At 39.8% G+C, this 13,940-nt stretch overlaps 1 protein-coding gene across 3 annotated transcripts in view; it reads right to left on the bottom strand.

The window, feature by feature from the left end:
• Positions 1–3,407: 3,407 nt before the first annotated feature.
• Positions 3,408–13,940, bottom strand: part of GSK3B (glycogen synthase kinase 3 beta) — a 199,928-nt gene continuing 189,395 nt past the window's right edge. For all 3 annotated transcript variants that reach the window (XM_047099859.1, XM_047099857.1, XM_047099858.1), the window contains one exon: positions 3,408–8,341. Coding sequence is in view for 2 of the 3 variants with exons in the window: in XM_047099857.1 (XP_046955813.1) it covers positions 8,274–8,341 (68 nt within the window). In the remaining variant the exon portion in view is untranslated. The remainder of the gene's footprint in view (positions 8,342–13,940) is intronic.

The following is a 13,940-nucleotide window of genomic DNA, read 5'->3' as shown; positions in this document are numbered from 1 at the left end:
GGGCTGGACCATCTGGGAGTCTATGCTCGCACCCAAGTTCATTAGCTTCTTGGATGTTTCCACTGCTATCTCTAAGGATCCCTGTCTTTCCCACCCCACTCATTCCCAACCTGCAGCCTCTTGTCCTGAGCTGTTCAGTGAGTCCCAGGCCTGTGTTCATCAGCAGGTGTTGTGTCTGTGAGAGAAGCCTGAAGGCCTGTAGCAAACGGCAGAAGCTTGTCATGACTTCTGTGTCTATTCTTCCTTCTTTCTGGGCACCTCATTCTGTGTCTCTGCATCCATTCAAACACATTAGTAAGCACCAACAGTTTGCAGCTCGGTGTGGGGTATACAATGCTGACTCAGACATGGTTCCCGACCTTCAATACTTTCAAGTTCAATCTAACAAAGCAGAAACACAAATAGCTTTGATCAAAAGCAGTGATAATTGACATAAGAAACACAAGGAATTTCTGTGAATGCCATGTGGGGTTCTGCATGCACTTGAGGACCCAAGTGAGGGATCTCTGGAACGTGTGTTCGTGGGACCGAACTGGCTGTGTGCATATGTGTGTGCCTTGGTTGTAGGTCTGCTCCGCATATGGACTGGGGCTTGGCTTTTCTCCTGAGGCTGGAAAACAGGGGTGCTTTGTGTGACAAGGCTACACTGGCAGGCAGTTAATAAACCGTCTAGATACACATGCACCGTATGTTCCTGTTTACACGTCTATTTTGAAAGCTACAGAGTATGAAAGTGTTTGCGTTGTTTATAGCCATTTTGACTAAAAATGTTTTTGCCCTTTGTGCAAATTATATTTTGACTAATTTCACAAAAGGCATTCTATACCCAAGGACAGGCTTAGCAAATAGGTTCCTGAGTTCAGTGTCAAATAAAGGCAAGAGGACTTAAATAACTTTTGGCTAGAGATGTAAACCTTTTTTTGCCTTCTTTTCTGGGGGAGAAAGAAATGTGGGGGTGGGAAAATAGAAGTATTATTATATATTTCTTTACTACTTATTTTACTATTGCCCTTTACACATCTAAAGGCTATTGGTGTAAAAACATAACAATGATTTCACCTGGTTTGCTCACGATTATTCCATGTAAAAACCATATAAAAATGCTACATCTCCCCAATTGTGTATGTGTTTGTGTACATATATATAAAAAATTTAAACGTAGTAATTGAATTAATTTTAAATGTCTAATGTTTTGATGCAAATGAAGCTATAAGTGTTATAACTGAATTTTGAGGAACAGATACTTGTTTATCATTTTACAAGAAGGTGGCCAAACTTTGAGAACATAAGAAATCACTGATACTATAAATCAAGCAAGCATATTTCTTTCCACCCCTCCAGACTTATCAGCCTCTTCTGCATCAAGGATATAGAACACACTCATTTTTAGAAAAGAAACTGAGGAAAAAAGAGCTCCTCTCTCCAGATACAATGAATACAGATTTTGTTCCCGGGAATTTTGTCTAATTATACTCTTTTGGAAATATAAATTTCATTCAACTGTATTCATAAATCACATGCATCTCCTCTTCCCCCATTGAAATAATTTTGAGTGTGCTATGAATTCAAGAGCCCAGAACAGTTGTTAAATGTAGGCTACAGTAAGGTGAAATTAAGATGAGATGTAAACTCCCATGTGCTCATATTGATTTTAAAAATATGTGGGCAGCTGAATGAACATAGGAGCTATGTATATTATAAAAACTATTGTAGTCCAAGTGTAGTTTAGATTCGAGGTGAGAAACACCAAATAGCTCACATAGAATACTTTGTGGATTTTGAGTTTATAGGGCTCGGAGCCAGGTTCAACTTGCCTACTCTCTAACATTTGGATTACTGTATTACTCCCTTTCCTGAGCCTTTGAACACCTAAAACTGTCCGTTTCTAGGCATCCCAATGGCTGCTATTCATTTACTAGGTTTTGCCTTAGGTGAGGATGGAGTCCATCCCTATAATTAGGCAGAAAAGCCCTTCTAAGTAAGTACTGCTTGCCTTCTGGTTCCCCCATTTATCAGAGGCACTCTGCGGCCAGTCTCTACCTGCCCCAGACTTTATGGGCCCAACTAAAGCCTTGATAACGTTTTCTTGTGGGAAGGCCCGGGGTGGCCTCTCTTTTCTGGAGAAAAGAGGATGTAAAGAGAAACATACATTTGATTGATCATCCCTTCCCAGCTGCTGACTTGTGGGCCTCATCATGTCATGTTACACACCAGCTTCCGTTTTGCCTTGGACACGTTCCCTTAACATGCCCGCAGTGCTTCTAAATCTGTAGGTGCTAGGGGGTGGATGAATACCTCACACCTGAGAAATGGGTGGCCACATCATCACTTTTGGTCACTTCCTTTCACAAACTTCTCCCTGAACTCTGCCATCTGATCCCTCCCTTTCCCAACTACTCTTCTAGTGCACCTGTAAAATGGCATTTGCTATCATTGCTCTCTTGAAACACGATCCAAAGGACAGGTTACTCAGTACTTTTTGGAAGACCTTACATATTAAAAAAAAAGGCACTTTCCAGGATTTTAAGTTAAAAGGGTATCCTGCTCAATTCCAACTCCAAATAAGGCAGGAAATAAAACAGTGGTGAATCCCAAACAAATGCATTTCAATGCCATCAGGAGGCCCATCCCACAAGTGTGATCTTTAGGTCTGCATGGATTCCTTTCCTTCCCCCCAAACCCCTGGCAACTGGTGAACATATTTAACTATTTTACAGATATCAGCCAATCCCATACCACCACCATAAACAAAATAAATAGAGAGCAGACTTTATCCAATATAAATTTGTTTTTATTGAAGCAGCAGTCACATGACTTTATATCTAGCCTTTAGATTAGGCCTGACAGAGTGAGCCAGCCCTAAAAAAATGATGTTTCTTTTTGCACTAAGAGACATAACATGTTTACATACATCATCCAGTATTGGAAATGAGCAGATTCAAACACAACATGTGTTGGTAACCTGGGAGGTACAGCCCCACTGTTTGTGGTGTTCATATATTTTACAGATACTCCCAAAGACCATTACTAATGGGATGAAAGTTAAAAGAAAATACAGCTACACCAAACCATGAACACAGTAATCGAAGACAGCAGCTTATACACATTTTAAAAATTTGTCCCTCTCAGGGACATTTCGTTCTTTTCAAAGCAGTGTCTGCAAAGCTTCCTCTACATCAAATCCAAAGGTTTCCAAGATGGAAGCTGCACCTCTTGGGGCCATACAATATAATAAGATCATTTAAAGAAGGAGAACTAGTGTTTGCATCTCGATTTTTATAACAAAGATCCATGTTTCTCTAATTGGAGGAACGGAGATGGTGATGTGACTATATACCGCAGTAGCAGAATAGGTAGGGTGAAGAAAAGAGGGTTGGGTACTGAAATAAAGACCACACACTTGTGAATTTTAATTTCATTTCCAGGCTAACCTACTTTTTATTTAATGCAAATTACAGTACCAGTTAACTATTTCCAAACCAAGTCACATAGAACGAAATGTATTTACAAGGGAATGGGGAAAGGGAAAAAAAACATTGAGCATACTTTCACAAAAAAGTTTATATTTAAAATGAAAAAAATATCAGTCACAGAGGCATTCAAGTAGTAATAATGTTATACAGATTTTGCTTTTCCTTTATATCAAGACAGATTTGCACAAGTGTTTGCAATAGTTTGTATACAACCCACAGTCCTTTATATATATATATATATATATAATAAATTTTGTTTAGATTTGTTTTTAAGATGGAAGTGGTCACGCTAATTGGTATGTGTACAGGCCCAAGTGATCCATCGGCAACACACTTATAAATGCAAATTTTACAGGCAAGCACATTTTCATACATCTATCTGTATCTGCCTGTAGACAGATATAATAAGAAAAAAAAAACAAACAAAATGAACACAAGGAAGTCTACTTTGTCAAGCTAACCCCTTATGTACTGGTTGTCATTTTGCTTTTATTGCAGAGGTACAAAACGGAGCAACAAACGTGAATAAAACGTCATAACCCTTGTGAAAATAATCCAAACCCCAGGGATTACTTTCAAAGCCTCTCAAACGTAGACCTTAGTCTGGGACTCTATTCTGCTTTTCTCTTATTTTCAGTGGCTCAGGTTTCTACTAGAAAAGACAGATTTTATTGGAAAGCATGCTTACTTTATTTTTCTATATAGGGGAGAAAGTGTTCGGCTCTGTGATTAGATGATCACTAACATCAACAATAGAAATCAGATACAATTTTGGTTTAAAACAAAGAAAAAAACCCCCAAACTCCTGGGGATCTGGCATTGGCCAAACTTCCTTTGGAAGATTCCAAAGTTAAATCCCTTAAAAAGGAAAGGGAAAAAGAAATGAAATGCCAGTGTCTTTATATCCACAGGGATAGAGAATACAGTAGTCCTCTCAGAAACCTTTGCATTGGTGCAGACAAGATGACTGGTCAGGTAGGCTTTGTTAAAACACAAACCAAAAATATGTGTCTAAAAATTAAGAGGACTTAAAAAACTGACACAACATGTCACTGGAAAGAAGGTGCAGTCTTCTGCCTTGCTGGAATGAACACATGATGTTTCAAAAATAGCAACCTTTGGTTTGGTAAAGTTTTTTTTTTTCTACTACTCAAGACATCTTATATGGAGTACTCGGAGGCAAAACAAATGATTTTGATTTTTTTCTTTCAAAAAAGGCCTTCATGATGGGCACACAGTAAGAATTAAACTTATTTTTTTAAGAACGAAATTAAAATTACATTTTACTAAACAGGGGTAGAGGTGGCAGGAGGGAGGGGATGGGCTAAAAGTTCCCTTGTTACAACGACAGCCCTCTATCAGCACGCTGGAGTTCCGTGCAGTAACTGCTAGTAATTAATTGCACTGTAGCATTTTAGACCACTGATGTATCAAAACTCAATACTATTAAGAAACTCTGATTTATAAAACCATCTCTCTCTCTCTCTCTATCAGGAGGGAAGCAGATAAAGAGGAGGGCATGTAAGGCTCCCGGAATCTGCTGTCTGTAAGACCCATGGTTAGGATTTGGGGAAGAGATGAGCAAACTCGAATCTATTCGGTATCTTCCAGATCTAGGGCTCGCTGGCACTACACTAAGTCCCTGGATGGACTTAAGTATGAAATGAAACTCGTCACTGGTACTGACTGAGGAGGAAACAACTGTTCAGAACCAAAACCAAGGCAGGGCTTAAATGAAATGAGATCATGAACATGGTTTCCTCTTTCCACGCCTGAGCATGGTATCACTGAAATTAACTGTGGAAGGGGCAAAGACACTGTTAGGAGCGAGCTAGTATTTCAAAGGGAAAGGGGCAGGACAGGGACACATGGATAGAAAAACCAATTAAAACTTAAAAAATGAAAAACAAAAACAAAAAACAAACACATGGAAGCGAAGGCACTCCAAACTATATAGATACACTATACATTGCTAGAGTTATTGTTACAATAATACAGGCCGGTACCTACTGTACAGAGTTAAAACTATATGGCTTTAAAAAGCTCGTCTACATTTTGTCTGATTATTAAACAGAATCACTGCCCTGAACAGTAACTTTTTGCTCATTAATAACAGTTCCTGGGTCCACATATTTACATACAAAACAATAAAACTTAAATTTAAAAACACTGAAAGAAAATATAATGTACAAGCTTGAATTTGGTGAGGAGCTTTTATTATTATTATTATTATTATTATTATTTACAAAAAGATATTCAGAGACCTGGATCTCACTTGTATAAAAGAGTTCTGTGATACCGCCATGATCCTTGAGAAAGAAAAATCACACACCTCAGCCCTCACACACACACACACACAATAAGATGAGAGAAAAGCATTATACTTTTCTCTCTTCTTCTCTTACCCCAATTATGGGGGCAAAGGAGGGGGGAGTGTTTCCCAAAACAAGCACAGATTTTTATGGACTCTAGTGGGTATACCAAGTCCAGAGTAGTGTCTGTGTCCAAATCTTTGGCTGGGCAGTCTGGTGCGAAAGCAGGTTTACTTCTCTGTCAGAGACCTGCTGTTCAGCTTCTCTATAAATCTTTTCTGAAAATGGTCTATCAAAGCCATTCCCTTTAGGAATTACCCAGCCAAATACTTTGATTCAGACTTCTTTCAAATCTTAATTAGCTCTCAGAAGCCCATTAGAAAATGTAAAAGTCAATTTGTTTGATTTGGTTTGACTGAGTGTGTTTCCTTTCTCACGAACTCTGATACAACCAGAGGTTTGAGAAACCCTTTTTGTGGCCTAAGAGCTTAGCTAAACAGTGAGTGAAAACTAAGACGGCTCACAGTTGCCCTTCCGGGTACTGGTTCACTTCAGCAGGCAGTAGGACTCTCTTGGAGAGTCACACACACTTGGTTAAGAAGCAGGACAGGGAACTGGGACCTGCGTGAGGGCCGCCAAGAGACTCCACTTCCCAATCACAGGGAGGGCGCAAGACCCCGAACATGACCTCAGGTGGCAATGAGGGTGAAGGGAGGCTACACACAGTCTAGGGCTCAGCTCCTCAGCCCTGCAGTCATCAGCTAACCTTGGAAGGTGTGTAGGGAAAGAGTGGTAGAAAGGAAAGGCGGCCATCACTCAAGTGATCTTTAAATGTAAAGTACAACTGATTGTGCCTTAAAGATTCATAGGTCAAGTAATGGCCCATAAGCACCAAGGTGACTAAGGTTCATTTTCGAGTATATAAGGCCCACAAAGATGGCAACCTTAAAAGTATAAAACAAACTAGTTGTGAAAATCTATTTCCTCACTGCAAACATAATCCTTCAATCCTCTTTGCTTTCCAAGGAATATTGCTTTTTCTTCAAAAACAGAGACTGAGTCTTACACCGTTCACTGATACACAAAGAGAACAGAACAAAAACTCTTAACTGGGTGTGGGGGGAAACATTCTTCTTCTCATGCTTCAACCAGTTGATTTTGATACTGTGGACAAAAACAAAAATAAAAGGCAGTATTGAATCTATGTATATATAACATATATACATACACACATTTATATAATCAGCTTTCCTATAAAGTCAGCAGTACACGTGACTGTTTATACCATTTTGATGTGTAGTTCTTAAAATTCCTACCATCTAAAATCATAATGGTCTATCTGACATACATCAATAAATAAAAATTTAAAAGCATGAGGTTAAAAAAAAGCTGAAATTAAATACAGATTTCTAGATTTGGATTTAAAATTAGAACTATGTGCAGAATGTGGCAATTTCTGCAAGCTCAATTTGTAATTAAAAAATATGAAAAATAAACCAGTAGACTGTTACAGTTCACATTATTTAACTATAATGTCCTCTCAAGTGTCTCTTTCCAAGGGAAGCAACTTTAGAAACAAGTCTGGACAAATTCGTTCACAGTGCTGAGATCTGGCCTTGGCCTGTGCCCTTCCTCCAGGTTCATCAGCTTTTGACCGCTGCAGCCAGAGAGACTGGCTCAACACCCTCTCAGCCTTCTCCTAGGCCACTAGGTTAAACTGTACTAAGATCTGCAGAGAACCTTCAGTCAGGCAAACAAAGACCTGCACTCGGAGCACGCTTGCTCCTCTGATCGCCTCCTCTTGAGTTTCTTCACCACTAGCACTGATTACGAGCAAAACAAGACCTTATCAAGTCAATTAAGAATCTTCAAACTTTATTGACCTCCCTGGGTTACATACAAATGATACACATTTCCTTTTTTGTCTGCCACACCTGCCACCAATATGCCAAAGGCAAGTCTTCAAATACCAGAGGATATGGATTAATTTTACAAGTGACATTTAAGTCCCCACTGAGTTATACCTGCTAAAGCTCCCAACCAATTTCAAGCTGTGCACTAGCCCAAAGTCTTACACTTGACTTGAAAAGAAAACAAAGTTCAAAAAAACTTCAGCACAGAACAAAGTCTTCTTCTTTGTGGAAGGGGCATGAGGCAGGAGTCCTGTTTTTAAAGTATACAACAGCAGACTTTTGATAAAAAAGATTGTCGTGGGAGAGAGATTGTGTGTTCTAGTGCTCCGCTTCCCTCCCCACAACCCCTCCCACCCCCTGGATCTCCCTCAAAGTGAGAATACAATGAAATTGGTTTGTATTTATAGATATTTTACAAGGTTAAATAAGAACAACAATAATAATAAAAAAATTGAACACTAAAATGAGCAGGTTTTTTTTCTCTTTTTAATTTTCTTTCCAAACGTGACCAGTGTTGCTGAGTGACACTCAAGTAACTGGTGGTTTTTCCTGTGCAGCTGGCCGCTGGGGGCTGTTCAGGTGGAGTTGGAAGCTGATGCAGAAGCAGCGCTGTTGGTCTGTCCACGGTCTCCAGCATTAGCATCTGCAAATCAAAAGTCCCGAGAGAGCATGAGCAGTGCTGTAACAGCCCGAAGAGAAAAGCACACTGCCCGAATTGCAGACTGTGAGCCGGTGGTCTTCCAAGCTGTATCTAAAAATGTTGTTTTAAATACGGCCAATACCATGAAATCCGAATTTCTTTCTGCTTAGAGCTAAACCCATGCCTTGGCCTGGTCCTGGTGCAGGAAAGATAGTGTCTTTGAGTTAAGTTATAGACTTAGGGGGCCAGACCCCACTTATGTCAAAACTCTTGCTACAGCTGGGATTAACAGTACATGCATGAATACTCAGTTGGGAGTCAGCTCACTTGAAAATAAATGAACATCGCACAGCTGCGAAACTTGCTAAAAATTCTGAACCGTGTTATAATGTGCCATCTGCTTAAGTGTAAAATGGGTGGAGGCAATGAATGTAATACGGGTCAGTGTTGAGGCAGAAGCGCTATGCATAAATCAAGTTCAGCTGTTCACTTTCTAAGTCCCCCCCCCCCTTTTAAACTCCATTATTATTCCACAGCATCTATTAACATTTAAGCAGTTATTTAGTTGCATCTGGGGCAGCACTGCCTCTCAGGTAGGCAACAAGACTGCTGTTCAGTCGGCTAGTCCAGCCACGTCCCTGTGTCATCATGTATGTGACTGTTAATACACAGCTGGGCAAATTTTCTCCCTAGCCACTTCATGCTAAGCCTTGAGCAAGAAGAGAAGTGGCTTGACTGGGATGGGTAACTTCTATGAGCCATCTCCCTAGAAGTCATACTGCCCTTGACCATACAAGCTGGTGACACTAAAAAACAAGTCCAGAAGTTTTGCCTCCCTAGAGGCTATAGCTATATCCTATGATGAGTTAAACAACTGTTATGGCTGAATGTAACATTTGGTCCTTGGATCTTTCTTGTTTGAATTTTCTTTTTTTTAAAAAAATTTTTTTTGGGGCGCCTGGGTGGCGCAGTCGGTTAAGCGTCCGACTTCAGCCAGGTCATGATCTCGCGGTCCGTGAGTTCGAGCCCCACGTCGGGCTCTGGGCTGATGGCTCAGAGCCTGGAGCCTGTTTCCGATTCTGTGTCTCCCTCTCTCTCTGCCCCTCCCCCGTTCGTGCTCTGTCTCTCTCTGTCCCAAAAATAAATAAACGTTGAAAAAAAAATTAAAAAAAAAAAAAATTTTTTTTTTCTTAAGTTTATTTATTTTTGAGACAGAGAGAGACAGAGCATGAACGGGGGAGGGGCAGAGAGAGAGGGAGACACAGAATCGGAAACAGGCTCCAGGCTCTGAGCTGTCAGCACAGAGCCCGACGCGGGGCTCGAACTCACGGACCGTGAGATAGTGACCTGAGCTGAAGTCGGACGCTTAACCGACTGAGCCACCCAGGCGCCCCTGAATTTTCTTAATTATAGGAAGAAACAAAAAAAAACCCAAGAACACACAGGAACTCTTCACGTAAGGATTAGGTGTTCAGTTTATCATTCCAATGGCTACTCTAAAAAAACTAAACTTCTTTTCTAAATTCCTGATTTTTCCTGCCCTCCAGCCTTCCTTCTATATATTTAACTCAGCCTTTGGGGAAGAAATGTTTATATCTCTTAATTTGGTTACGTGTAATTCATTTAATTTCCTTCAAAACACTTAATAGCTACTTCTACTCCTATTTTCATGCAAATAAGCACAAACATTACAGCACAGGGTCCATGCACAGACCATATTACATTCATTAACTCATCAGTATGGCACATAGACAGGTGGCAGGGTATATGACACAGAACCTTTCTCCAAGGGCAGGTACATGTCTTTTCCAATAATCAGTAAATAACAATGTCTAAAATGTTTTCTTCATGACTCCTGGTCTTTCTTAGATATGTCTTTCTTAGCAGGAATTTTACTCTTCAATGATCATCCAAATTCTATCATCAGGGATAACATCAATTTCTGTCTATGCACATATTGTAAGCCTTCCTCAAGAAAAACAATCATTTTCGTAATTCAGGCACGGGCTGCTTAAAAAACAAGTCTAGAAAGAGTCTGAAAGGCCACAGAGCTATTTCAGAATTACAATGTTCTTCACAAGTCCAAACTTATTGTGGCATTTCCCGTGCTTTGGCAAACGCTCAGAAACTATGCGTGATCATCACCAAATAGCACTCCTCTCTCATTTTTTATATGTTCTGGTCTTCTTCGGGACTTAAGAGATTTACCAATCATGAGAAATTAATCTGCTTGACCATTTAACAAATATACCAGCATTGTTAGCAGCTCTGGCCATGTCAGCCATCAGCTACACTAGAGGACAACCACTAAGGCTCATCTACAAGGCCATCCAGCTCATTATGTAAATTTACTCTTTAGAAAAATCCTATTGTGTGCATATAACCAGAACAAATTCACCTTCCGAACAATAAAATTTGAAAAGACACTTAGGCTCCTCAGATTTGTCATTTAATGATCTCATATTTCTTCTCTGAATTATCTCCAAATCACTTAGTAACTAAAATTTTAACAGCTCATTACTTTGATTACAAATATCCTTGATACCTAAAGTCACACGACTGTATTCATTCATCAAACAAAAATACCTTTGCCCACTGCAATGAATTCCACTTAAAGTCAAATTATATATGTCCTTGAGAAAAAGAACTGAGATCTGTTTTTCAGAGGCAGACAAAGTATAGGGAGGAGAAACGCAAAACAAAGAAAATATAAAGTTCTACAAACTCAATAGTAGCTCCAACAGAACACCTGGCTTAGTGACTGAACAAAACTACATTTCAGATGCTCTTCTTGGTACATACTTACTTTGTTCCTACTGTCAAATCAGAAACCTTATTAAAAAAGTTTTTTTTAACAATTTTTTTTAACATTTATTATTGAGAGACAGAGATACAACATGAGCATAGGAGGGGCAGAGAGAGGAGAAGACACAGAATCTGAAGCCCGCTCTAGGCTCTGAGCTGTCAGCAGAGCCTGACACGGGGCTCGAACTCAACAAACTGTGAGATCATGACCTGAGCCGAAGTTGGACGCTTAACCGACTGAGCCACCCAGGCGCCCCTTATTTTATTTTATATAATTGAATATGGGCCTTTTATAATAAAAATGTTTATTAATTACAAATTGTCACTGGATTTGGATGTTTACTGTAATTTCTATAACGTTTCTTCTCAAACATTTAAACAGTGACTGTTTAAAAGCAGCAAAATTCATTTTGCTCATTTCTCCTGCATTCCCTTCCCTTTAACATTCATACTGGTAAAATTGATGCTACATGGCATTATGGTTTAAAGGATAGGCTAACGTCTTTTGATTATAAAGCATCCAACTCAACTATGAATAACCACAGACTGACTATACAGTCTCTTGTTTTTAGTCTTGAGATGCTATTTTGAAATTCACAATGACACATCTTTCTTAAATCTAATCTAATTCCACAAACATGGACTAAGAGACCCAGCAGTACAACTTAACAGCTGTGTGATCCTATAACAGGTTATTTAACCTATGTCTTAATTTCCTCATCTGTAAAATGGAGATAATATCACTTGCCTATGAAATAAGACCCATAAGGTGCTTTAGCACAGCACCTGGGTTATAGTAATTGTTCAATCAATGGAAAGGTAAAAGAGACATCTAAAAATACATAAATTTATAGTTTAGTGTGACTGCAATAACCACCATCACCACCATAATAAAGGGGCAGCAACTGTTAACATCTGAGTGCTTACCAATGTGCCAGACATCATACTAAGTACACTGCAGCATGTCATTTAGCCCACAGAACAACCCCAAGAAATAGGTATAATTATTGCTCCCATTTTGCAAAGGGGAAAATAGAGGCAAAAGAAATTAAGTAATGTGCCCAAGGTTGCAGAGCTGACAAGCGGGAGAACTGAGTACAGAGGGATTAGAGAAGAGAATGATGGCCTTTATGGGCAGTACAGGGGACAGAAGAAAGGATTTCCTGGCAAAGGGAGAAAAGAGCTTAAGGGGACTTTCATTCAGACCCAACTCCTATGTAACTGATTTACTACGATTTCTAAAAGCCTATTTCTATTATCTAAAAGGGTTACTCATTAAAACAGATCTGTGAATTTATGATATGAATTAAAAATACAGTTATTTTATTTCCTAATTCTCAATCTATATGGGGTATACAGAGATACAAGTGTTTTGGAAACAACTATAGAGGTGATATTTCACTGACATCTAAGCTTCTTAGAAACCAGTGCCTATTACCATCCTTCTAATGCTACTTCAGAACCAACCAACCAACTAACCAACCAACCAACAAAGGACAGATTTCAGGGAGAATGGAGAGAATAATCAGCTTTGAGGAATGAAGGTATAAGATCATTCTTACACACTGTGGTAGCCGCTTTCCAAGATGGCCCCAATGAGTCATGCCTCTTGGATGTCGATACCCTAAGGTAGTCCCTTCTCCCAGGAATAGGGCTGACCTATGTAACCAACAGGATACTGCAGAGGCAATGAATGGTGTGTGATTTCCAAGGTCAGGACATAAAAGACACTCTGGTTTCCACCTTGTCCTCCGTCCTCCTTGGATCACTTGGTTCAAGGGAAACCAGCTGCCACAATGTGACACTTTAGCAGCCCTATGGAAGGTACACATGGTAAGGGGACATGCAGCCAGGATGGATTCACCAAGCATATAAATGAGCCATCCTAAAAGCAGATCTTCCAGCCCCAGGTAAGCCTTCCAATATCTGGAGCCCTGGCTGACATCAACCTCATAAAAGACTCTGACCTAGAATCATCCAGCTAGGCAGCTTCTCAATTCCTGACCCATATAAACCATGTGAGATAATAAATGTTTATTCTTGTTTTAAGCTGCTAAATTTTGGGGTATCTTAATCTGTAGCAACAGAAAACTAACACATACACATAGGTCAAATAAGTTAAATGCCAGGCAGAATTTACACTCACAAGCCCATGAGAGCATCCCTGACCAACTCCCTTTATAAGATTAAGTATGCTCCTAATAAAACATAAAAAAGGCAAGGAAAATGGTATCAGATGATCAATTGTTTTTTCCCCTAATTCTAAGAAGATTCTATGGTTCTGTAGCTTTTGTGCTGGATAGCGCAAAGGGAATTTGTGTACGTATTTACTGAAACCAACTTTATTCTGTGTGGCTTCAGAGACAAAAATGACAAGTAGGGCAACCTCATAGTGAAGCCAAGAGTGAAGCCCTAAGGTGTCTGGTTCTCAATAAAATTCATGAGGGTGCAACTTTTGTCCCACAGAATTTTTTTTTAAGCTTATTTATTTTGAGTGAGAGAGACAGGGGGAAAGAGCAAGAGCATGTGCAAGAGTGAGCAAGGGAGGGGCGGAGAGAGAGAGAATCCTAAACAGGCTCCGTGCTGACAGTGGGGCTTGATCCCACGAACCATGAGATCATGACCTGAGCCGAAATCGAGTTGGCTTAACTGACTGAGCCGCCCAGGCGCCCCATGCTCTAGAGAAAATTTTGATGTACAAAATTCCATATATAATACACATACATTTTTCTCGGAGAGGAACCATAGCTTCTCCCCTACCTCTCAGCCTTTCAGAGAACTGTCAGAGTGGCAAGAT

This window comes from Lynx rufus, unplaced genomic scaffold (assembly GCF_022079265.1).
Source record: "Lynx rufus isolate CCGP_SWC_20201006 ecotype Redwood Valley unplaced genomic scaffold, mLynRuf1.p SCAF_5, whole genome shotgun sequence".
Classification (NCBI taxonomy): Eukaryota; Metazoa; Chordata; class Mammalia; order Carnivora; family Felidae; genus Lynx; species Lynx rufus.
This window is presented reverse-complemented; position numbering and strand designations above follow the sequence as displayed.